The sequence below is a fragment of the Chlorocebus sabaeus genome, chromosome 27 (assembly GCF_047675955.1).
Source record: "Chlorocebus sabaeus isolate Y175 chromosome 27, mChlSab1.0.hap1, whole genome shotgun sequence".
NCBI classification, from domain to species: domain Eukaryota; kingdom Metazoa; phylum Chordata; class Mammalia; order Primates; family Cercopithecidae; genus Chlorocebus; species Chlorocebus sabaeus.
Genome location: NC_132930.1, coordinates 24,343,979 through 24,368,582, shown reverse-complemented (window position 1 = coordinate 24,368,582; position 24,604 = coordinate 24,343,979). Strand labels below are relative to the sequence as shown.

Here is a 24,604-nt window from a genome sequence, read left to right as displayed (position 1 = left end):
TAAGCCTCAGCAATGGCGGGCGCCCCTCCCCCAGCCTCGCTGCTGCCTTGCCGGTAGATCACAGACTGCTGTGCTAGCAATGAGGGAGGCTCCCGTGGGTGTGGGACCCTCCCGGCCAGGTGTGGGATATGATCTCCTGGTGTGCCTGTTTGCTTAAAGCGCAGTTTTGGGGTGGGAGTTACCCGATTTTCCAGGTGTTGTGTGTCTCAGTTCCCCTGGCTAGGAAAAGGGATTCCCTTCCCCCTTGCGCTTTCCAGGTGAGGCAATGCCTCGCCCTGCTTCAGCTCTCGCTGGTCGGGCTGCAGCAGCTGACCAGCACCGATCGTCTGGCACTCCCCAGTGAGATGAACCCAGTACCTCAGTTGAAAATGCAGAAATCACCGGTCTTCTGTGTCGCTCGCGCCGGGAGTTGGAGACTGGAGCTGTTCCTATTCGGCCATCTTGCTCCGCCCCCAGTACAAACTATTAAGCTCATGATAAGGATATTTTGGGGATTGATGTGAGAAAGGACATTATATCCTTTTAAAATATCACTTCTGTTTTTGCTTTTTGTTTATGTATTTTATATATATTGTGTATGTCTCTCTCTCTCTATATATATATATAGGCATATATGAGTAATAACTCTTCTTCTCCCCCGCTCCTACCAACCTGTAGTAACCATGTTCTACGGTCTGTCTTATGAATTTAACTGCTCTAGGTACCTCATACAAATGGAAACATACAGTATCTGTCTTTTTAAAAATGTATTTCACTTAGTTTGATGGCTTCAAAGTTCATTCATGTTGTAGCGTGTGTCGGAATTTTCTTTCCTTTTAAGGGCTGAATAATATTCCATTGTATTTATTGAACATTTCCTATGTGCCAGTTGCATATTCGTGGTGATAGTAATGAACATTACTTTTTATTCAATGATATGTTTTCACTTTATAACTTAGTTAACCAATATATTTGAAAAGACCAGTGTATAATGTTACAAAATTATGTATGATATGTAAAAAATTAAGTCACAGTGCAAGACTGATCAATGTATTTTTGTGTTATAAAGTATGGAAAGTTTATTGATGGTCAGATTCTACATCAAAACTAATCTTTAGGAAACTACTGCTTGTAAATTTTGGTATACTATCAAAGGAGAATATCCCCATTTATCTGAAAAAGAATATTAAAATACTCTTCCTTTTTCCATGGACAACAACCAAAACAACACGGTACCACAGACTGAAAACTATGGCAGAATAAAAAATCTAGCTATCTTCTTTTAAGACAGACATCAAAAGAGTTTTGCAAAAATGTAAAACAGTGCCTGTTTTCTCACTGTTTTATTTTTGAAAATACAATTACTTTAAATAAAAATAAGTTAGTATACAATGAGTTTATTACAGTTATATTAAAATGAATTGAACAGATTTTTTTGTGGTAAGATATATATAACATAAAAATGACCATTTTAATCATTAAGTATACAGTTCATTGTCATTAAGTATATACACCTTGTTGTGCAGCCATCCTCACCATCCATCTCCAAAACTTTTTCATCATTCCAAACTGAAACTCTGTACCCATAAATAATAACTCCACATTCTCCCCCTCTTCAACCTGTAGTAACCACCATTCTGTGGTCTGTCTCTATGAATTTAACCACTCTAGGTACCTTATATAAGTGGAATCATACAGTATCTTTTTTTTTTTTGGCAGATTTATTTTACTTAGCTTGATATCATGAAAGTTCATCCATGTTGTAACATGTGTCAGACTTTTCCTTTTCTTTTTTTTTTTTGAGACGGAGTCTCGCTCTGTCGCCCAGGCTGGAGTGCAGTGGAGTGATCTCGGCTCACTGCCAGCTCCGCCTCCCGGGTTCACGCCATTCTCCTGCCTCAGCCTCCGGAGTAGCTGGGACTACAGGGGCCCGCACCACGCCGGGCTAATTTTTTGTATTTTTAGTAGAGACGGGGTTTCACTGTGTTAGCCAAGATGATCTCAATCTCTTGACCTCGTGATCCACCCGCCTTGGCCTCCCAAAGTGCTGGGATTACAGGGGTGAGCCACCGCACCAGGCCAGAATTTTCTTTTTAAGAGCTGAATAATATTCCATTGTACTAATATATATGTACATATGATTTTTGTTTATCCAGTTATCCATCTATAGACATTTGGGTTGTTTCCACCTTTTGCTATTGTTAATAATGCTACTATGGGCCTGGTGTGGTGGTTCACGCCTGTAATCCCAGCACTTTGGGAGACCAAGGTGGGTGGATCACGAGATCGGGAGATCAAGACCATCCTGGCTAACACGGTGAAACCCTGTTTCTACTAAAAAAAAAAAAAAAAAAAAAAAAAATTAGCCCGGCGTGGTGGCGGGCGCCTGTAGTCCCAGCTACTTGGGAGGCTGAGGCAGGAGAATGGCGTGAACCCTGGGGGCAGAGCTTGCAGTGAGCAGAGATCATCACGCCGCTGCACTCCAGCCTGGGTGACAGAGGGAGACTCCATCTCAAAAAACAACAACAAAAAGAGATGCTACTATGAACATTGGTGTACAAGTATCTGTTTGAGTATCTGTTTTCATTTCTTTGGATATATACTCAAAAGTGGAATAATTACTGAATCATATGAACTCTATGTTTAATGTTTTGAAGAACTACCATTCTAATAAACAAATGTTTTAATTGTTTTTGTTTTAATTTCCAGTGCAAATATCAATAGATGTCATCCACATAAACAAAGCATTCTTGGGTTCTCAATAATGTTTTTGAGATGCAGTCTCACTGTGTTGCCCAGGTTGGTCTCAAAGTCCTGGGTTCTAGTGACCCTCTAGCTTCAGCCTCCCCAGTAGCTGGGATCACAGGTGTATGCCACTATACCTGGCTCCTCATCAGTAATTTTGAAGAGTGAGGATCCTGAGATTGAAAAGTTTGAATATCAGTGGTCTAGTGGAATGAGTGAAATAGAGAGGCCAGTTAAGAAACTACCACTATGGAGAACAAGTTGCACTGGACCTTGCTCAGGGAGGAATGGCCAGGGTGGTAAGAAGGCTCTGTTGTATGAAGAGAACTTGAAGAACCCGGGAATATATTGTGGCCTTAAAAGGAGAAGCCTTCAGGGAAGACACAGTAGCTATCTTCAAATTGGAAGCTCTCTTACAGAAGAGACGTTAAGCTTATTTCTGTGAACCCAGAGTGGAGTGGTGGAGGGAAGGGGGTAGTGATGGTAAATCTTAAGGAGAATTAATCTCATAATAAGTAAGAATTTTCCAGTAGAATAGTTCAGAGATGGAATTGACTAAAGTAGGGATGGAGACAGTTTCTAAGTTAGAAAGGTACAGTTTTAGAGTTTTGAAGCCAGAAAATCATTTGGAGAGGATAATCAAGCATTAAATGGTTAGTCAACATAGAAGAATTCTGTAATCACTTCTAACCCTACAATTCCATGGGGCACAGAATGATGAAGTTCAGGATTAGCACGATAGCATAGTGAAAAGCAGGGAGGATGATGTCTCTTTAGAGGGAATTAAAGGATCCTTGGAACCCTTTTTGTAGAACTTCCTATGCCCTCATTTGTACTTATTGGAGAGTTAGCCTCAGCTTACTTCGCAGCTTCTTTGGCCCAGCTGCTATTTTAGCTGCTTTGCTTCTCTGGTTCCCTTTGTTCACCAAGATTAGAAATTTAAGATTGCTAGTGGCCAGTACTTTGGATTAGGACTATTCTAGTAGGAATTGAAAGAAACTAGGTTTGTGTATGTGTGTGAGGGGGAGAGGTTTGGTCATGTGTTTCTAGGAGCCCAGAAGGGTGGAGGATGTCAGAATCAGCATAACTAAATGGATGAAGGATGCATGCAGGACCATAACTACAAATGTACTGTACCCTTTCTCACTAGATTATATTTTTGAGCATATTCTTCACTAGCTCTTAAAGTGAGTGAGAGGCATTTTGTTTAAAGAAGACTTAACTTTTGTCATAGATATGTGAAAAGCCTCTACTTCCAGCCCCCCTCACCCACCTCACTGACAGTTTTACAGATATTTAGTCCATTGCCATCTGGGACATCTTATATTTTATAGCACAGCAACTTTAATTTATATTGGACTTTACAGCCTAAAAATAACCGAACATTTTTCTATTTGAGACTCATAATAACTTAGTTAAGGTATTATTTTTTCTATTAAATAAAGAAGAAAAGCCATACAGAGAGGTTAAATGACTTGAACAAGCTAGTAAATTAGGCTGAGAGGTGATTCCAGATCTTTTGATGCCAAATCCCACTCTCATTTAGTCCCAAGTGGTTTTCAAACTGTGTTCTATTATACCTAAGGATTCTGAAAAGCTATATTCACTTAAAAATATTTAATTAAAAAATTATACTAAGAAACAACACTTTCAGATGCACTAAATATGAAGTGCTTAGCACATAATCCACTACTGTGTTTCCAGATTAACTTGTTTCTGGGTGATCCCAGAATAGAACCTGTTTCTCTTTTGTCATGTGTTTGGGACACTTCTTACAAATGCATGCTTGATTATAAAGATATAATTCTACACCGGTCCTTTAAAATATCTGGGCTTGCACATGTGTGCTTATGGAATGTTGTTCAAGTGATGAACCTTAATGCAGTGGGTATACTGTGTTTGGGGTTGGTTGGCCAGGCAAAGCACAAGTGCTTCTGTTCAACACAGGCCCCTAGTGATGGTATACTGCCGAGATGTAAGGCAAGTGAGCTTGTCATACCCCATCATGTAGTAGTAAAACCATGTTATGTGTAATTTTAGCAGTATTGGAAGCTCTTTGTCTGATTTTGTATTTGTGGTAAATTTTAGGATTTATCTCAAAATAAAAATTTCCAACTCTGCTTCTTTCAATTTCCTACATCAGTTTAATTTGGGAGTGTGCTGAGATGACCAGGAAGTCTATTAAAAATGCAAACATGGGCCGGGCGCGGTGGCTCAAGCCTGTAATCCCAGCACTTTGGGAGGCCAAGACGGGCGGATCACGAGTCAGGAGATCGAGACCATCCTGGCTAACACGGTGAAACCCTGTCTCTACTAAAAAATAAAAAAAACTAGCCGGGCGTGGTGGCGGGCGCCTGTAGTTCCAGCTACTCCGGAGGCTGAGGCAGGAGAATGGCGTGAACCCGGTAGGCGGAGCTTGCAGTGAGCTAAGATCCGGCCACTGCACTCCAGCCTGGGCGATAGAGCGAGATTCCGTCTCAAAAAAAAAAAAAAAAAAAAAAAAAAAAATGCAAACATGTCTTTGATCGGGACTTTTCTCTATGCTGAACCACCAAAACAAAATACAGAAATTGGATATTGAGGCTATATCAGAATAAAGCTGTACCTTTTAAATGTTAATCATAACATTAGCAAACAAGAAAAGGCTCATTGTTCTTATTGTTTGGTAATATAATTTTCAATGTGTTTTATATAGGATTCCTAATAGGTTTTCGATTTCATTTGCAAAATAGGTTCTGTTGCTAAATCATGTTTGAGAACCACTGTGCCTTACCATGTTATCACTGTCCTGCTTTTGATCCTCAAATACTTGAAGATATTTATAATTAGTTTGGGTGCAAAGTATATCTAGGAGGTCTAGCAACCTTAAAATACTGAAAGTGTTTAGAAAAAACAACCAGTTTTTAAAAAATTCTTTAAATTGTTTTCTCTCCAAATCATTTTCAAGTGCAGGCTAGTATAAGATAGCTTATTTACTTTCAATTTAGTGCATTTGAATAATTAGCAGAGTTTTTCTGCTTTTAAAAGTCTTTTCTAGGAGTAACATATTGGAAAACAGTCTCTTAAACATAATTTTTATCAAGTTCCTTGTTTTGCGGGGGAGGAAATTGGGTAAAAAATAGAATGTGATTTGGTCAATATAATTTTGTCAAACAATGATTAATGCCAGGGTGGTACTTGGGATGCAAAAATAAAGACCCATTCCTTGCCTTCGAACTTATAGTCTAGTCAGAAAGATAAATAGGTGAGCTGAAAATTACATTGTAATCTGATAATTGTTGAAACAGAGGGACATAATGTTTTATCCTTGCTGCCTGGTCTAGGGAAAGAAGGTGATATTTGAAGGATGTCTTGGAAGCTAGTGGGTGTTTGCCACGGTAGTGAGAGAGCACTTCCATCTGAGGAAATATGAATAGCCCTTAAAGGACTGAGAGTTGGGAAATCAGTAATATAGTTTACTGTGGCTAAGGTGTGTGTGGGGAGGAGGTGTGAGAAGAGGATGTTGTTAACTTGGTGGAGCAACAGCAGGAGATGAATTTGTAGAGATAAGTTGGGTCTACATTGTGAAGGACCAAGTATGCCATGTTAAAAAATGTAGACTTCTTATGTAAGCTGTGAAGAGCCACAGCTGGGAGAGACTTATGTTTTAGAAAGAAATGCTGGAAGATAGATTGGGAAAGGGAGAAATTGGTTCGTTCATTCAATAAACATTTACTGAGCATCTACTGTGTGAAAACAACTTAGGTTCTAGGCACTTGGGATACAGACAGTAAAAAAAGGCAGAAATGTCTGCCGTAATGGAGCTTACCACTTCCAATGTAATGAGATAGATGATATACCAATAAACATAGAAAATAAATTAATCGTGCAGTATAATAGAAGGTGACAAATGCTAAGAAAGAAGAAAAAATAGAGTAAGGGAGTTTTGAGAATGCCAGGTGGAAGTGGTCACAATTTAAGTAAGGTGACAAGAAGCCCAATTTAGAGGTCGTTGCAGTAATTCAAATGAGAAAGAAGACTTGTCTTAGACTAAATGTGGGACTTTAAAATGGAGAGAAAGTATAGATTGGGAGGACCTTTTACCCTGTCGTTTTTGAACCTTTCTAGGCCATAAGTATATAAATTTATATTTATATTATAGATACAAATCTATAATGTATTGTTATGGAGTGAAGGACTTTGTAATGACCACCCTATAAGTGAAACTTTGCCAGCCACACTGGAAACCTCTCCATTTGTCCCATCCCAATCACAAACCCCTCCATTTCTGATAACATGAGATTTATGGTAATCACTTTTCTGCATTTCTTTTTTTTTTTTTTTTTAGCTGTTCTGTTAGATATTTTATTATTCTTAACTTTTAGTTTAAGGGGCACATGTGCAGGTTTGTTATATAGGTTAATTGTTTATCATGGGGGTTTGGTGTACAGATTATTTCATCACCCAGATAGTATGTATAATACCCAGTAGGTAGTTCCATTCCTCATCCTCCTCCCACCCTCTACCCTCAAGTAGGCCCTGGTGTCTATTGTTCCCTCTTTGTGTCCACGTGTACTCAATGTTCCATTTCTACTTATAAGTGGGAACATGTGGGTTTTGTTTTTCTGTCCCTGCTCTTAGTTCACTTAGGATAATGGCCTCCAGCTTCATCCATGTTGCTAGACATGATCTCATTGTTTTTTATGGCTGTGTAGTACTCCATGTTGTATATGTACCACATTTTCTTTATCCAATCTACTGTTTATGGGCATTTAGGTTGATTCCATTTCTTTGCTATTGTGAATAGTGCTGCCGTGAACATAGGCATGCATGTGTCTTTATAGTAGAATGATTTATATTCCTTTGGATATATACCAGTAATTGGGATTGCTGGGTCAAATGGTAGTTCTATTTTAAGTTCTTTGAGAAATCTCCAGACTGCTTTCCACAATGACTGAACTAATTTACATTCCCACCAGCAGTGTGTAAACCTTCCCTTTTCTCTGCAGCCTTCCTGACATGTTATTTTTTGACTTTTTAATTGTAGCCATTCTGACTGGTGTGAAATGGTATCTCATTGCAGTTTTCATTTGCATTTCTTTAGTGATTAGTGACATTGAGTATTTTTTATATTTTCTGCATTCCTTGATAATTTTATTATTCAAATATATATCTCTAGACACTATAGTTTAGTCATGCCTATTTTTAAAATATCTTTGTCTTTTTTTTTTTTTTTTTAAGCTATAGGTTTTCTCTCCTTCCTTTGTTTTTCCTTACAGTTTATCAGCTGAAGAACTAGGCTGTTTGACCTTAGAATTTCCCATAGCTGGAGATTTTTCTTATTGCAAATTCATGGTATAACTCAACATGTTCCTCTGTCCTTTGTATGTCTTGTAAGTTAACAGGTGGACCCAGAGGCTTCATGATACTCAGGTGTTATCCCTTTGGCCTGACAATAGCAGTAGAGTGTTCTTTCATTGAAAACCACATAATGTCTGATTATCTCTTTTGCAATGTTAGTAGCTATTTTTGCTCAATGCCTAGAATTAGTAATTCATTGGGGATTGCAAAGTTGTGATATTCTAATTATAGTATATCTGTTTTAGTTATTAGCTAGAATACTTTTGCAAAGAGTCATTTCCCCTCATTTACTGTGTGGATATCCAGTGGCATAGTGCCAATAGGAAAGGCAGCATAAATGCCTTTTTCATTATTTACCACTGTTTAAGGTAATGAGTTAGCTCCCTATCATTCTCCTTTTTTATTACTCTATCAACATTTCCAGACTTTGGAAAGGGAGCCTTGATTTGTCAGTTTTAAGAATTTGTAGGTACTAGGTTGCTCTAGTCTCTTCAGATATCACCTGGCTATATTTGGATTAGGCAAAACCCCTCCCTGTTTTAACTTCTGCTCTAAAGTTGGCTCATCATGTGTTCAAGTGTATGTTTGTTGACTACTTTGGGGTTCTTTTGTTTTCACTACATCAGATAGCCAACTGTTTCTTCTGCTTCTTCCTGTACAGATGTTGATACTTTACAGGTCTTGTGGCAGTTGGTTTATCCTCAGCTGCTTGTATTTCTGGGGGATAGCTTATCATCTAGTTTTGTTGTGAATATTTTCCAAGGGATTTGGCTTTGCTATCTAGTTGCTTGGTCTGTTTTTATGTGGAAATCGAGGAGGTTTTTAAAAAAAATCTCACTGCCACCAGTGCCATCTCCCAGAAAGGCATTGAATCATGGAAGAGTTAGTGTGGAATTGAGAATAAATTTGAAGTTTCTAACTTGGAAGATTTGGTAAATGGTAATTTTATTGATGAAGATTTGAAAAATGTAAGAGAAGGAACAAGACAGAGAGTGGCGGATAAGACCAAGTTTTGATTTCTTAGGTTTGAAATACTCTATTTGAGATCCTCTAATAGAAATTCCTTCTGAAGAAGTATGCTGCTAGAATTTGACCGAGCTAGGTGATGGAACATCAACACTTTGAGAGTAATCAAAGCCATTACAAGTAGGAAAAATTTTATTTTTTGGTAAAAATTACAGTGTGAAAAACCAGTAGAATAGGAAAAATGCACTTGAAGATAAAACACTAATAATACACATTTATGAACTAGTAGTTTTATGTATTTTCTAAAAATATGCACAATGCATTTACATTGAAAAGCAATCCAAAGAAGAAGACACTATGCAAAGATCCATTTACATGGATGCAACTGTTTTTTCAGTCATTAGGTACAGGTGCCATATATATTTAATATAATATCAAGGCAATGAATTTATAAAATCTGAGTATTTTTCCAACTTGAGACCCTAGATAAAGATGATAAGGACTCATAATCTCCAAGTTTTTATAATTTTAGTAGACTTTAGTATACTATCACAGATCCTTTAAGAGTTAGTGAGAAAGTGTTCTTTCTTACAAGCTATTCTAGATAGTTCTAAGCTCTATCTTCAAGAGGATTTTTCAAATAGTATCCATTTTTGGACACTCCTTTTTAAACATTTCATTTGTTCTAAATATCAACTCAAATGATTTACTTTGGATGTCTTTTCCTTCCTTATCTTTCTTTATTATTATTATTATTAGGCCAGTCTTCAGAGACCTGAGATTAAACTTGAATCACTGAAAGAAGATATTAAGGAATTCTTTAAAATATCAGGTTCGTAATTTTTTCCTAAAAACTTAAGGCAAAATAAGAAAATGTTTTATTTATTCCTAATTCTTTAAGCCCTCAAACTTGTACAGCCACCTTACTTTGTTGTTCTCACTCTGTTTTGTTTTTTTAGGCTTTTAACAGCCTGAAGCCATGGTTTTTGGTTTCTGTCTCTAGTGATAAGCAGAGAAGAGGGATGAGGAAAGAGCTTTACTGGCCCAATCAGAAACAGAAACTAAGAACCCATGACTGTATTCTGTGCCTTGGACACCCTTGCAAGGCAAAATAAATAATATTTTATCCCCAACCTTCCAGTTTCTCATTCAAAATTGTGAAAACTATGGCCAAATAGGTTTCTATTTAGGGAGAATTAGAACTATTAGGCATTTTAACAAAATGGTGCAAAAATTCAAGAACTCTGTGAGAAAGACTCCTTTGCATTAGTTTGTTTTAAATACTGTTTGCCTTACTGGTAATATCCTGATGGATAAATACATCCTTAAGGTATTAAGTATCTCCTTAGTTAAATAATTTTTCATTTTACTTTTCAGTTGTGACTTTTTTCCTTTTATGCTTTCACAGAAAATAAAAAGAAAATTCTAACTTTTCAAAGAGCAAGAGGAGAGAGAGGTTCCCTAGTCCAACATCTGCATATGGGAACTGAGATGTTAAGTGGTTGTCCCAGATAGTCAGAAGCTGAGCTAACTGGTCTGACTATTGGTAACTCACAATAATCTGCCTCTGTCGTCCAGGACTTTGCTGACAAGTTAATTATAACTAGATACTTGTCATCTATCTTCATCAGGTGCCTGTTTTTTGCTGTTCCCTTGGCACATTCCTTACAGCTTTAGTAGTACAACATTCGAAGATTTTGACATTCATTGAGCACTTTGATAGTGAAAAAGGAAACGTTCCTCCCAACTTGATAAAATGGTGCAATAATGATATTGTTTTAAAATATCATGTTGGTGACTTTACTGCTCAGTGTTAGCCAAGGGATATAGTAAGTATATAGGAAATAATCTTTAATAACACTTTATATAGGGATTGGCAGTTGACAAAGTTCTTTCACAAATAAATATGATGCCAAAGTTTTGTTGAGATAAATTTAATTATGATGTATGTTTATTTAAAAACTAGTATGTTCATATATTTTATTCTTTTTTTAAAAAACAGGTTGGGAGAAGAAACTTCAGAATGCTGTTTATAGTGAACTGAGTGTGTGAGTTTTCCTATCTATTTTGCAATAGTGTTTTGTTTAGCTGTATTTACTTTGTGAGTAATAAAACCAGTATTGTTATATATACTTGTTGTATTATTATTTCTCATTAATATTTATACAACATTTCAAGTGAGTTAATACAATTAAAAATTACTCCCATCTTGCCTGACAAAGAATAAGAAATAGGTGTTTTTTTTTTTTTCTTTTTAACCACCTACTATTTTATTTTTTTAATTTTCTTTCTTTTTGAGATGGAGTCTCACTGCTGTTGCCCAGGCTGAAGTGCAGTGCAATGATCTTGGCTTAACTGCAATCTCCACCTCCTGGGTTCAAGTGATTCTTGTGCCTCAGCCTCCCAAGTTGCTGGGATTACAGACCCCTGCCACAACACTTGGCTAAATTTTGTATTTTTAGTAGAGATGGGGTTTCACCGTGTTGGCCAGTCTAGTCTCGAACTCCTGACCTCAAGTGATCCACCTGCATTGGCCTCCCAAAGTGCTGGGATTACAGGTATGAGATACTGCATCCGGCCCCACCCATTATTTTATATTAACAATTCATTTATCCAGTGGAATTATGGAATAAGATGTTTCTCTAAAGTTCATATTTCAGATAACCGAAGCTTACTTACATTCTTTTTTTGTGTCTTTATAAACTGTCCATTCTAAACATGATTATCTTTTTTGTTCTTTGGCAAGATTGGTGTCATTATTAAGAACATCTGTGTTTTTGTTTATTTAGATTTAACATCAAGGTCTATTAAGGTGTATAGAACTGTTTGCCATTTTAAAATGTGAATCCAGAATGTTAGCTTTTGTAGTTTCTTCAATGTTCTGTTACTTGTCAGTTATTTATTGAATACCTACCATGTGGTAGCACCATACTAAGCACAGAGCATATAGTGTAGAACAATAAACACAATTTCTGCCCTCATAGAGCTCATAGTCTAATAGAGTTCCCAAGTCTAATAGAGTTCCCATGTCTGCTTTTTTTTTCCTTTACTGCTATCACTGTATTTCTGTCTGTAGCCTTCTCTAGTGTTTAACACTCCCATTTTCAACTTGACTTTTCCAGTTCATTTAACTGGGAAATGACATAATGCAGCTTACCAGAATTGTTTCTAAAATGAAGAGACTCAGATGAACGCCTGTGCGCATGTGCTTTAGATACAATTTTTAAAAAAATTAGTATTTGCTTCTTTGCTTTGCTCAAATCCATCTTCCCAGTTGGATTTAAATTCTTAAATAATGTTAGATATAAGTGCTATCTAGTAATTGAAGTTGACTGTGATCATACCTTTAGTAGTACTGTGACAGTACCCTTGGCAGTCACCAAAGGAATAGACATTTATCATGACAAGTAAGGTTTTAAATTTATAATATGTACTAAAGGTGCCTGTTGTGTGTAATTCCAAACACTGGATTCTCAATCTGAGGTGATATTACTAATATTACTGAAAATTGTTCTGTGTGACAGACTGCCCTTTTACTTGATAGAAGGGACTGTGTTTTATTCATTATCATATTGTTGACATTTTGTACAATAGAACTTTAAGTATATATTTTCTGAATAACTCGTTGGGATTTTTTTAAGGAGTCCAGTGATATTATTTTTATTCCTCGCTTGGGTTCTGAACAAATTAAGAAACAAGATAAAACAAAAAAGCAGATGGGATATCAAAATTACACTTTTATTACTGATAAAGACTAGGTAGGAGGACATAGCTTAGTATGAGAGCAAAATTAGTCTTTCAACTGATCTCAAGAATTAAATAGATTTAACCTTCCAGTCAAATAGCATTGGATCAGGGGCAGTATGTTCAGTTTATGCTTCTCAAATTTAAAAGTTGAATAAGGCATAAACCTCTTCTGTGGTGTGTTGAGTTAAGCCTTAGAGAGAGTCCAAGAATGTTATAGTAATGGAACTCTTTTCACATGGAAGTGCACATCAGGGGTGGGAAAGAAACATTTCCCATAACATAAGTCAAAAGAATAAAGAAGACTTAGCGTATTCTGTTCATTTTTCATTGGCAGCAACCATTAGATGGATGAATAAGGAAAGCAAAAAGGAAAGTATGAGTATTCATTAGGTAATATTAAACAATGGGAGATAAAAAATACACATCCTTATGCCTAATAGAGGTATAGAACACACGAGCTATACAGACTATACCTGAAAACAGTACGCTTCATTTTACTTGTTTTAGTAAGCATTACAAAGATTTTAGTCAGTTTCTTATTTGACAAATATACTAGAAAATTTTCTGTATTCTGTTATTTACGTGAAATTTTCAACTAGTATAGGTTAGCACTCTCCATTTCAGATTGCATACTTTAATTATCTTTTCCATTCATTTAAAACAGTTATATATTTGTTATTGTGTTAATAACTATTTAGTATTATATGAATGATAATTTACAGTGATTGAATGCTTATTTTGTGCCAACACTTTACATGCATTGGCTTATTCAATATAATCTTCACTACAACCCTATGAAGTAAAATTTATTATGATCACCGTTTTGCAGAAGAGAAAACTGAGGCTTAAACCATGTTTTAGTCTGTCTCGTGATACTATAACAGAATACCTGAGATTGGGTAATTTATAATGAATAGAAATTTATTGGCTCACAGTTCTGGAGGCTGGGAAGTCCAATATCAAGGTGCTGGCATCTGGTGAGAGCCTTCTTGCTGCATCATCCCATGGCAGAAGGTGAGAGGGCAAGAGGGGGTTTAACCCACCCTTTTATAATGGCACCAGTCCCACCCATGTCGGTGAAGCTCATGGCCTAATCACTTCTGAAAGATCCCACCTCTGAATACTGTTACAATCGCAAATTTTAACATGAGTTTTGGAAAGGACAAACATTCAAACCATGGCAGACCACTTAAGGAACTTGTTGAACATCATATAGCTAACAAATGGAAGTGCTAGGGCTTAACCTCCAACTATATGATTCCAAAGCCCATGCATTTTACTACGTCTCACATAGGCCTGTGTCTTATCTCTTAACTGGATTTAAAATGTTCTGGAACAAAAATTGTGTCTTACATTTCTTTCATATTTCCTATAGTATCAAATAAATGATATTGAGTCAGCAAATAGTTATTGAGCCACCTACTAATGCTAATACATGACAAATATTTGTTGAATTGAGGAAACAGTGCAATTATTAGTCTTAGCCTTACTATATTTAAGACAATCTTTACATGCAAAATGAAAAATAGATCAATTTATTTCTGTGTTTTAGTCTTCATTGTACTTTGTACAGAGCAGTTTGTAAGAAATTAGATGACCTATTATTTTTCCCTTAAAGAACATAAAGAAGTAAATAAACCTTAAAAATCTTGTTCTATATGTGCATGTTATAAAAACATATCGTATAGTTTGCTGTTATAGTAGATACATGCAAAAGTCTACCACACCTTACAGAGTTACAAGTGTCAAACAGTAGTGGGCCTAAAATGGAAGGATGTTAGATAAGGGATACCTTACACTAGACCACAAATTTGGATAAGTCTTCATACACATTCATGGCTTTCACTGGGAGAGTGCTCAAGCAGTAGACCTGGGTACCTCTGAAACGTCCTAAACATACAGTTCTTCTTTGCCCTCTTAGTTTGAAATGCTACTGTATGTTTGCTATTGTGCACAGAGCCAGGTGCTGTTGATAATAAACAGGCTAGACAGCCTTTGTCTCCCGGAACTTACATCTCATTTGGGCATAAAGACTTTTAAGAGGCATTTACAGTGCAGTAAAATAAGTGCAATGATTGGGGAAATACAAGGAACACATAAGGCTGGCATTTAACTTAGATTTGGGGTTGCCATGGTGGCTTGCCAAAGGAAGCAATATCCACGCTGAGATCAGAAAACTAAGCTAGAGTTTGTCAGGGGAAAGAGTAGAGAAGAAAAGCACTTCAGGCAGAAGGGAATAGCAGGCTCAGAGATTTAGAAGTGGAAAAGAGTGTGGTGCAAATGTTCAAAAGTTTGTATGGTTGGGTGGTAGCAGGTGAAGGGAGCATGGCTAAGGACGAGTCTAGATTTATAAAAAGGATTGTGCCTCTTCAGACTTTGTAGACTGGATCCTAAAAGCATTTGGGTGCCATTTAAAATTGTAAGTAAAGTAGTAATATGATCAAATTTGCATTTTATCAATTCAACAATATATTGGTTATCTACTATGTACCAGGCATTATGCTAGATGCTGGAATTACAATTACTGGTGAATAAGGGAGACATCACTTCTGGCCAACATCCAGGCAAACTGGTGAATAGATTGAAAATAGTCTGGAAGCACTTAGGAACCTGCTGGATAAATGTAGGCGAGGAATAATGGTTGCCTAAAATAGTTTACTGTCAGTGGGTAGAACATTTAAGTATTTAGGGAGACTTGGGGGACAAGAAGAAAATAGAGTGAAGTGTGCTGTATAAGTTTCTGTGCATTTTTCCTATCTGGCAATCCTTATCTCTGCATATTACTAAATGTAAGCTCCATGAGGGCAAATATTTTAGCCAGTTTTGTTCACTTCTGTCTCTTTTTTACATTGAGTAGGTTGTCATTAAATGTTTCTGAAAAAATAAATATCTAACTTGATTTTGGTCTTAATAAGAATGACTTTCAAGTTGTCTCCTCTTGTTATCTGTATTTTGGATACATTTCTTTGATCATTAAATAACTATTAAGATCATCAGTAAATTCTCTCAAATTTTAATCCTAAATTTCTGAGCTTTATTAAATTTAGACATAATTACCATTAAAAGTGGAAGCAAATGATGTATTGGACAATGTGAGATAGTTTTTCAACGATCTTACATATAACACAAGAAATATCAAAGTATCTAGAGACTTAATTTTTTTTTCATTTGTGAATAGGAAGGTACCTGAAGTGTAGATTTTATTGGAAAAATAATTTGCCAGAAACAATCAATTTGTGAAACTGCCTTATAGATTAGGTGGGATAGGTTGCCTTTCCCTATTCCAGCAATGTTTCTATGCACAGTTTAGCCTTTTACATGTAGGCTCCAGGACAGATGCAAGTGGTTTCAAATATTATTAACCTTTTACATGCTTTTGTTCCACTTTGGACCAGGAATTTCTTGAGAATTCAGCTCTGCGGTTCTTGATTATTGGAACATGACTGTTTTGCTGTAGGTACAAGTCTGATGACTAATTTCAAGAGGAGTTATATATCATTGTGAAATGGATTGGAATCTCCAAATAAACGTTGAACCATCATGTCTTCCTACTGCCTTTTCTATCTGTGATTTCATACCACTCTGCACTTCAGTCATTATGTTCCAGTGATCCTGACTTTTTCTGATCCTTAAACATTTCATGCATTACCTCCTCACAATTCTTGTGCTTGCCATCCCTCTGCTTGGAATATTCTTCCCCCAGATCTTTGACATGGTTGGCTCCTTCACACTCATGTCTTGGTTTAAATATAAAATCCCCTAAGGGGACTTCACTGACCTCCAAATTTATTGTATCTTATTACCCTGCTTTCATTTTCTCACGGCGCTTATTACAATCTGATATTATTTTATTTGTATGTGTTTGTAATTATTGGCTTTCTTCATGACAATGTTATATCCATGAGAACAGAGAATGTTATCTCAGTCACCACCTTATACTTAGTACCTAGAGCGGCCCAAGTATTTGTTGACTAAATCAACCTATTTTCTTCATAAAAACAATACATTTTGAATATAAAATGAAATGTTACTGGGAAAACAGTTTATAACATGGACTACAGAGGTAAGTAATATCTAACCAAGAGAGTAATGTGTGATATTTAGCTGCCTCTTTTTGCTCCTAGGTTTCCTTTACCTAGTCATCCTGCTGCACCTCCTGAACATCTTAAAGAACCTTTGGTATACATGAGGAAAGCACAGGTTGGTTTTTCATGTCAAGTTATGTAATACAGAGCCAAAGATCATTCTTGATGTCAGGAGTATGTTTTATTAGTTATGAAATACTGAGTAAGAACCACTAAATTGATGTTAATGGTATTTGTATATTCTTCCATTTTATTTTCAGTAACCAAGGATCATACCTATTTAACTATGGCAACCCTGGAAAAAATGGGGTAGAAGGGGAAAAATAATCTACCATACTGGCCTGCAATTTAAAATATGATACAAGTGTAATGTGGCAGTCATGGCCTGTGATATTAAAGGAATGAAATGTGAATGAACTGATACCCTCTTTCCTTAAAATTTAGGTCTTTGAAGCCAGTGTTATTGATAGTGTATTTAAAATGTATTTGTTCTCACAGTAGGCTGTCATCTATTAATTGTTTGCTGTTATAGAACTCTGATAAACCTGCTATCAAAATGGGTTGGCAAAAAACTAGGAATAAAATAACAAAATAATTTAAGCATAAAAACTATGAATAGTTGTTAAAATGGAAACTCAAGAGGTTCTAGCACATGCCCCTAGCTTTTTTAACTGTCCATCTCAGCACAGCCTCACTCACCTCCCCTCAACCCAGTCCTGTCCGTAAGCCTTCCTCACAGTGCTGTTTGAGTAGGACTCTGTGACTGCCACTGCTGAGACACGTAATGAGCACCACAGTCAGTCAAACTTCATTCTCCAGCATAGCCTCAGAGATGGATTTTTAAAACCTTTTTTGGTATGAAATATTTCAAAGGTACCTTAAAGAACTCCCACGAACCCATCACTCAACTTCCACAGTTATCATCATGGTTCTTCTGCTCTTGAAAATTTTCTGCAGAGTCATCACATTCCACAACAGTGGAAATTAGGCAGATTTTTATTTTTCAACTTTTATTTTTATTTAAAAAAATCATCAAATTTAGATGGTGAAAAGAAGCAATAGAAATAAAAACCTTGGAGATAGTTGAGGAAGTATATATTTCTGTCTCTAGGTGGTATCTTTTACGGCTGGAAATCAGTTAATGTTTATTTATCAATTTGTCATAAAGCATAATAAGTCATACATATGTGAAAGAAGTGTGTGGTTTTTTTGTTATAAAGATTTAAACTCAAGAAAATAAAAATAAGATTGGGCCTGAATAATTTTTAGTGAAATTGAAAATTTCTAAACAGTAACGAGAAAGTATCAGTTTTAACATACTAGGTGTAAGAAACAAAACATAAAGATTTTTTTTTTTTTTAATCATGACTGAAAAGAAGAGATAGAGAGAGGTAAATAATAAGTCCACTCTCAGAGCTTACTGCTAGTTGTTAAGAATATATGTGAGTGATAGGTACATGTATGATACTCCTCTCTTTTCTTTCCGGACTTTCCCACTTACATCAGGGATCTGCAAACTACAGCCCCTGGGCCAAATACAACCTGCCATCTATTTTTATAGGGCTGGCAAACAAGGAATTTTATTTTTACTTTTTACATTTTTAAGTGGTTGAAAAATCAAAATAAAGATAATCTTGTGACACATGAAAACTATATGAATCCCTAAGATATGTTTTATTGGAAAATAGTCATGTTCATTCATTTGCATATTGGTTGTTGCTGCTTAGTTGCAACAGAGACCCATGGACTGCAAAGCCTAAAATATTTACTGTCTTCCCTTTCATACAAGGTTTGCCAATCCCTGCACTAAATTATTCTTTCTTCAAGAGCAGGGATTGTGCTTTTTATCCTCAGCATCTAGCATAGTAAACACTTTTGATGAGGTTTGCTGTCTTTAACTATGGCCATACTGATTACCTCCCCTATCTATCAGGAAGTGTCTACCTGTCTTTCTATATTTGTTCTTTTTGAGACATTTAGTTGTTTAGCCCCCTATTTTGGGGAGCAATTCTCTCTTCTTTCCATGAAAGCTACCTAGTCTGGATCACATGTCATGTATTGCATCATGTTCTTCCTTGCATTTCATAATCCCTTCCCCATCAGACTTCTGTTCTGTCTGCCATTCTACTCCTTAGTCTAAGGCCACTTTTACTGTTTACTTTCTCTCTTCTCCCAAACTTTTGACCACTTCAAGAGAAAATCATGTAATTTCTGTGTTAACCATTATCTAGTCTCAATTCATTTATTTAACTTCCAGTGGATTCTTTTTGCTGTCTAAGATTATATTTGTTATTCATTGTCTGTCTTCCATTTAGGTTGTTCTAAAACTTTTCTATGCTTGTGTGGCCCCTAATTCAACCTCTGTCTCACTCATTTTAAGCATTTCTCACTTATATTTTATAAAGAATATTCAGGTTATCTCATTCAAGCTTCACAGCTTCCTTCTTTTTTGTTGCCACATCTCTTTTTGCTCTAGTCCTCTAAGATCAACTGTCTGCTGCAAATTTTTTTTCTGTGAGATCAAACTTAGCATGTCTAAAACCTTTATGTTCTTTTTAAAATGACCATCTCTTCCTCAGCTTCCTATTTTTGTTACTAGTTATCAAATGCTAAATATTATTTCTTCCCATAGTCTTACAATCTCCTCCTTCTGTTCATTACCAAGGCTGTTACCATAGTAGTCACAATAATGATGATGATAGTGATAATGCTGATAATGTTGCCTTTTATTGTTTACTTTATTTTAGACATTGTGCTTTAATTCACATCCTTATCTTATTTTTATACCTTCCAACTTTCAATCGATCTCTCCCAATCTCCTTATGTATTCTCAATACTTTAATTATAAGCAGACGAACCCTTATAGCTCACTGCCTTTTAACAAACCTTCAGTGATTATTCCCAGTTGCTCAAAAAATGAAGTTCCTATTCCAGAACCCAGCATTTAAGAATTTTTACTATCTGTCCCCAGCCTTCCCCTTCTACTTTGTCAGTCTCTGCTGTCTTATGACTGTCCTATGTGCCTGTCCAAGTGAATCATTTTGCCTTTCCCTCTTGAATCATTAACACTTTTTTGTATTTTGTTTTCCTGTCCTGGAAAGCCCTTTCTGCCTGTTTTGTGTTACGAAAATCCTATCTATTTTGTGAGGGTCAGCTCAGATGACATCTCTTCTCTGATGTTATTATTGATTACTCCTGTTGAAAGGGATCGCTCTCTTGAACTCTGTTGAATAGCTCCCTGTTGTTTTATAGCCCTTAACACAAATTGCAATTTATTTTAGTAATTGCTTTTTTTTATTTTTTGAGACTGAGTCTTGCTTTATCGCTCAGGCTGGAGTGCAGTGGTATGATCTCGGCTCACTGCAACCTCTGCCTCCCAGGTTCAAGCAATTCTCATGCCTCAGCCGCCTGAGTAGCTGGGATTACAGGCGCCCACCACCATGCCCAGCTAATTTTTATATCTTTATTTATTTATTTTTATTATTATTATTATACTTTAAGTTCTAGGGTACATGTGCATAACGTGCAGGTTTGTTACATATGTATACTTGTGCCATGTTGGTGTGCTGCACCCATCAACTCGTCAGCACCCATCAACTCGTCATTTACATCAGGTATAACTCCCAATGCAATCCCTCCCCCCTCCCCCCTCCCCATAATAGGCCCCGATGTGTGATGTTCCCCTTCCCGAGTCCAAGTGATCTCATTGTTCAATTCCCACCTATGAGTGAGAACATGCGGTGTTTGGTTTTCTGTTCTTGCGATAGTTTGCTGAGAATGATGGTTTCCAGCTGCATCTATGTCCCTACAAAGGACACAAACTCATCCTTTTTAATGGCTGCATAGTATTCCATGGTGTATATGTGCCGCATTTTCTTAATCCAATCTGTCACTGATGGACATTTGGTTGGATTCCAAGTCTTTGCTACTGTGAATAGTGCCGCAATGAACATACATGTGCATGTGTCTTTATAGCAGCGTGACTTATAATCCTTTGGGTATATACCCAGTAATGGGATGGCTGGGTCATATGGTACTTCTAGTTCTAGATCCTTGAGGAATCGCCATACTGTTTTCCATAATGGTTGAACTAGTTTACAGTCCCACCAACAGTGTAAAAGTGTTCCTATTTCTCCACATCCTCTCCAGCACCTGTTGTTTCCTGACTTTTTAATGATTGACATTCTAACTGGTGTGAGATGGTATCTCATTGTGGTTTTGATTTGCATTTCTCTGATGGCCGGTGATGTTGAGCATTTTTTCATGTGTCTGTAGGCTGTATGCATGTCTTCTTTTGAGAAATGTCTGTTCATATCCTTTGCCCACTTTTTGATGGGGTTGTTTGTTTTTTTTCTTGTAAATTTGTTTGAGTTCTTTGTAGGTTCTGGATATTAGCCCTTTGTCAGATGAGTAGATTGCAAAAATTTTCTCCCATTCTGTAGGTTGCCTGTTCACTCTGATGGTAGTTTCTTTTGCTGTGCAGAAGCTCTTTAGTTTAATGAGATCCCATTTGTCAATTTTGGCTTTTGTTGCCCTTGCTTTTGGTGTTTTAGACATGAATTCCTTGCCCATGCCTATGTCCTGAATGGTATTTCCTAGGTTTTCTTCTAGGGTTTTTATGGTATTAGGTCTAACATTTAAGTCTCTAATCCATCTTGAATTAATTTTCGTATAAGGAGTAAGGAAAGGATCCAGTTTCAGCTTTCTACTTCTGGCTAGCCAATTTTCCCAGCACCATTTATTAAATAGGGAATCCTTTCCCCATTTCTTGTTTTTGTCAGGTTTGTCAAAGATCAGATGGCTGTATATGTGTGGTATTATTTCTGAGGGCTCTGTTCTGTTCCACTGGTCTATATCTCTGTTTTGGCACCAGTACCATGCTGTTTTGATTACTGTAGCCTTGTAGTATAGTTTGAAGTCAGGTAGCGTGATGCCTCCAGCTTTGTTCTTTTGACTTAGGATTGCCTTGGCAATGTGAGCTCTTTTTTGGTTCCATATGAACTTTAAAGCAGTTATTTCCAATTCTGTGAAGAAACTCATTGGTAGCTTGATGGGGATGGCATTGAATCTATAAATTACCTTGGGCAGTATGGCCACTTTCATGATATTGATTCTTCCTATCCATGAGCATGGTATGTTCTTCCATTTGTTTATGTCCTCTTTTATTTCACTGAGCAGTGGTTTGTAGTTCTCCTTGAAGAGGTCCTTTACATCCCTTGTAAGTTGGATTCCTAGGTATTTTATTCTCTTTGAAGCAATTGTGAATGGAAGTTCATTCATGATTTGGCTCTCTGTTTGTCTGTTACTGGTGTATAAGGATGCTAGCAGGCTCTGAAATTGAGGCAATAATTAATAGCCTACCAACCAAAAAAAGTCCAGGACCAGATGGATTCACAGCTGAATTTTACCAGAGGTACAAGGAGGAGCTGGTACCATTCCTTCTGAAACTATTCCAATCAATAGAAAAAGAGGGAATCCTCCCTAACTCATTTCATGAGGCCAACATCATCCTGATACCAAAGCCTGGCAGAGACATGACAAAAAGAGAGAATTTTAGACCAATATTCCTGATGAACATCGATGCAAAAATCCTCAATAAAATACTGGCAAACTGAATCCAGCATCACATTAAAAAGCTTATCCACCATGATCAAGTGAGCTTCATCCCTGGGATGCAAGGCTGGTTCAACATATGCAAATCAATAAACGTAATCCAGCATATAAACAAAACCAAAGACAAAAACCACATGATTATCTCAATAGATGCAGAAAAGGCCTTTGACAAAATTCAACCGCCCTTCATGCTAAAAACGCTCAATAAATTCGGTATTGATGGAACGTGTCTCAAAATAGTAAGAGCTATTTATGACAAATCCACAGCCAATATCATACTGAATGGGCAAAAACTGGAAGCATTCCCTTTGAAAACTGGCACAAGACAGGGATGCCCTCTCTCACCACTCCTATTCAACATAGTGTTAGAAGTTCTGTCTAGGGCAATCAGGCAAGATAAAGAAATCAAGGGGATTCAGTTAGGAAAAGAAGTCAAATTGTCCCTGTTGCAGATGACATGATTGTATATTTAGAAAACTCCATCATCTCAGCCCAAAATCTCCTTAAACTGATAAGCAACTTCAGCAAAGTCTCAGGATACAAAATTAATGTGCAAAAATTTTTATATCTTTAGTAGAGATGGGTCTCATCGTGTTGGCCAGGCTGGTCTCAAACTCCTGACCTCAAGTGATCCACCTGCCTCAGCCTCCCAAAGTGCTGGGATTACAGGCCTGAGCCACTGGGCCTGACCTGTTATAGTAATTTCTGATACATCTTTCTGACATTTTATTATATGCCTCTTGAAAGAAGTAACAGTTTAAAAATATTTTTACATAACTGCTGCATCTAGTACACTGGCCTTTATGTAGCAGAAGCTTAGTAACTTTATGTTGGATTGATAGTAAACGAGTTAGCCATCTCTTTTCCCAGTTATTACAATAGTTTAAGGATATTTACTGATACCTACTCAGTAGAAGATTCTGTGCTGCAGAAATTCAGAAATAAGTTAGATACAGATTCTGCCTTCAGGTAATTGCAAGGTTTAGTAATTGAAATAAGACTTGGACACTAGATGTAATACAAAGTAAAAAGTGCTGTGTGACTAGCGGAAAGTAACTAGGAAGTTTCGTCTGCGCACTGGGAAGGAGTAATATACAAATGGTTTCTTTTTTTTTTTTTTTGAGACAGAGTCTCGCTCTGTCGCCCAGGCTGGAGTGCAGTGGTCAGATCTCAGCTCACTGCAAGCTCCGCCTCCCGGGTTCACGCCATTCTCCTGCCTCAGCCTCCTCAGTAGCTGGGACTACAGGCGCCCGCCACCTCGCCCGGCTAGTTTTTTGTATTTTTTAGTAGAGACGGGGTTTCACCGTGTTAGCCAGGATGGTCTCGATCTCCTGACCTCGTGATCCACCCGTCTCAGCCTCCCAAAGTGCTGGGATTACAGGCTTGAGCCACTGCGCCCAGCCATAAGTGGTTTCTTACCAGGTTCTTCTTTGCCCCTTTTAACAAAAATGAAGCTTTAAAAATCCAGTTAGTGTTTCTTTTCACTTTGTATTCAGTAAAACATGGGCAGAAAATATTTTGAATTGTACCCTGGAAAAATTCAATTCATTTTTTTTTCAATTAAAGTTTTATGAATTACTTTAACTTCACTTAGCTCTTGATCGTGTCTTCAGAGTTGGGTTATAAATCAACTTCCTGCAGTTTCTGGCAAGCTACTCTAGTACTTAATTTTCTGGGCTCATGAGGTTATGAAGCTTCTTATTCTGCATCAACATTTCCAAGAATGTTTTCTGCTAAATACTAACCTTGAGATATGCTCCACAAAAAAGGGTTCCTTGGGCAAGTAAGTCTGCAAATTGAGGAACACTGCTTTCCTCTTGATGAATCACAATTTGTTTTACTATTTTTACTAGACTTTATGGTTTAGAAGAGTTTTGAGAAGTTAGCACAGAGAGTTCTCATAGATCTCATACCCAGTTTCCCTTATTATTAACATCTTAACATTAGTATGGTACATTTGTTATAATTAATGAGCCATATTGGTTGATACATTATTATGAACTAAAGTCCGTATTTTATTTAGACTTCCTTAGTTGCAACCTAATGTCCTTGTTCTGACTCAGGATCCCATCCAGGACACCACATTACATTTGGTTGTCATGTCTCCTTAGGCTCTTCTTGGCTATGAC

At 36.9% G+C, this 24,604-nt stretch overlaps 1 protein-coding gene across 7 annotated transcripts in view; it reads left to right on the top strand.

Moving 5' to 3' along the window:
• The window catches only part of TBC1D19 (TBC1 domain family member 19), a 174,796-nt gene that overhangs the window by 19,828 nt on the left and 130,364 nt on the right, over positions 1-24,604 (top strand). For 6 of the 7 annotated variants that reach the window (XM_008017700.3, XM_008017702.3, XM_073012480.1 and 3 more), the window contains exons 2-4: positions 9,790-9,862; positions 11,033-11,078; positions 16,902-16,977. In XM_008017700.3, the coding sequence (XP_008015891.1) occupies positions 9,790-9,862; positions 11,033-11,078; positions 16,902-16,977 (195 nt within the window). The remainder of the gene's footprint in view (positions 1-9,789; positions 9,863-11,032; positions 11,079-16,901; positions 16,978-24,604) is intronic. The other variant, XM_073012482.1, reaches the window with a different exon arrangement.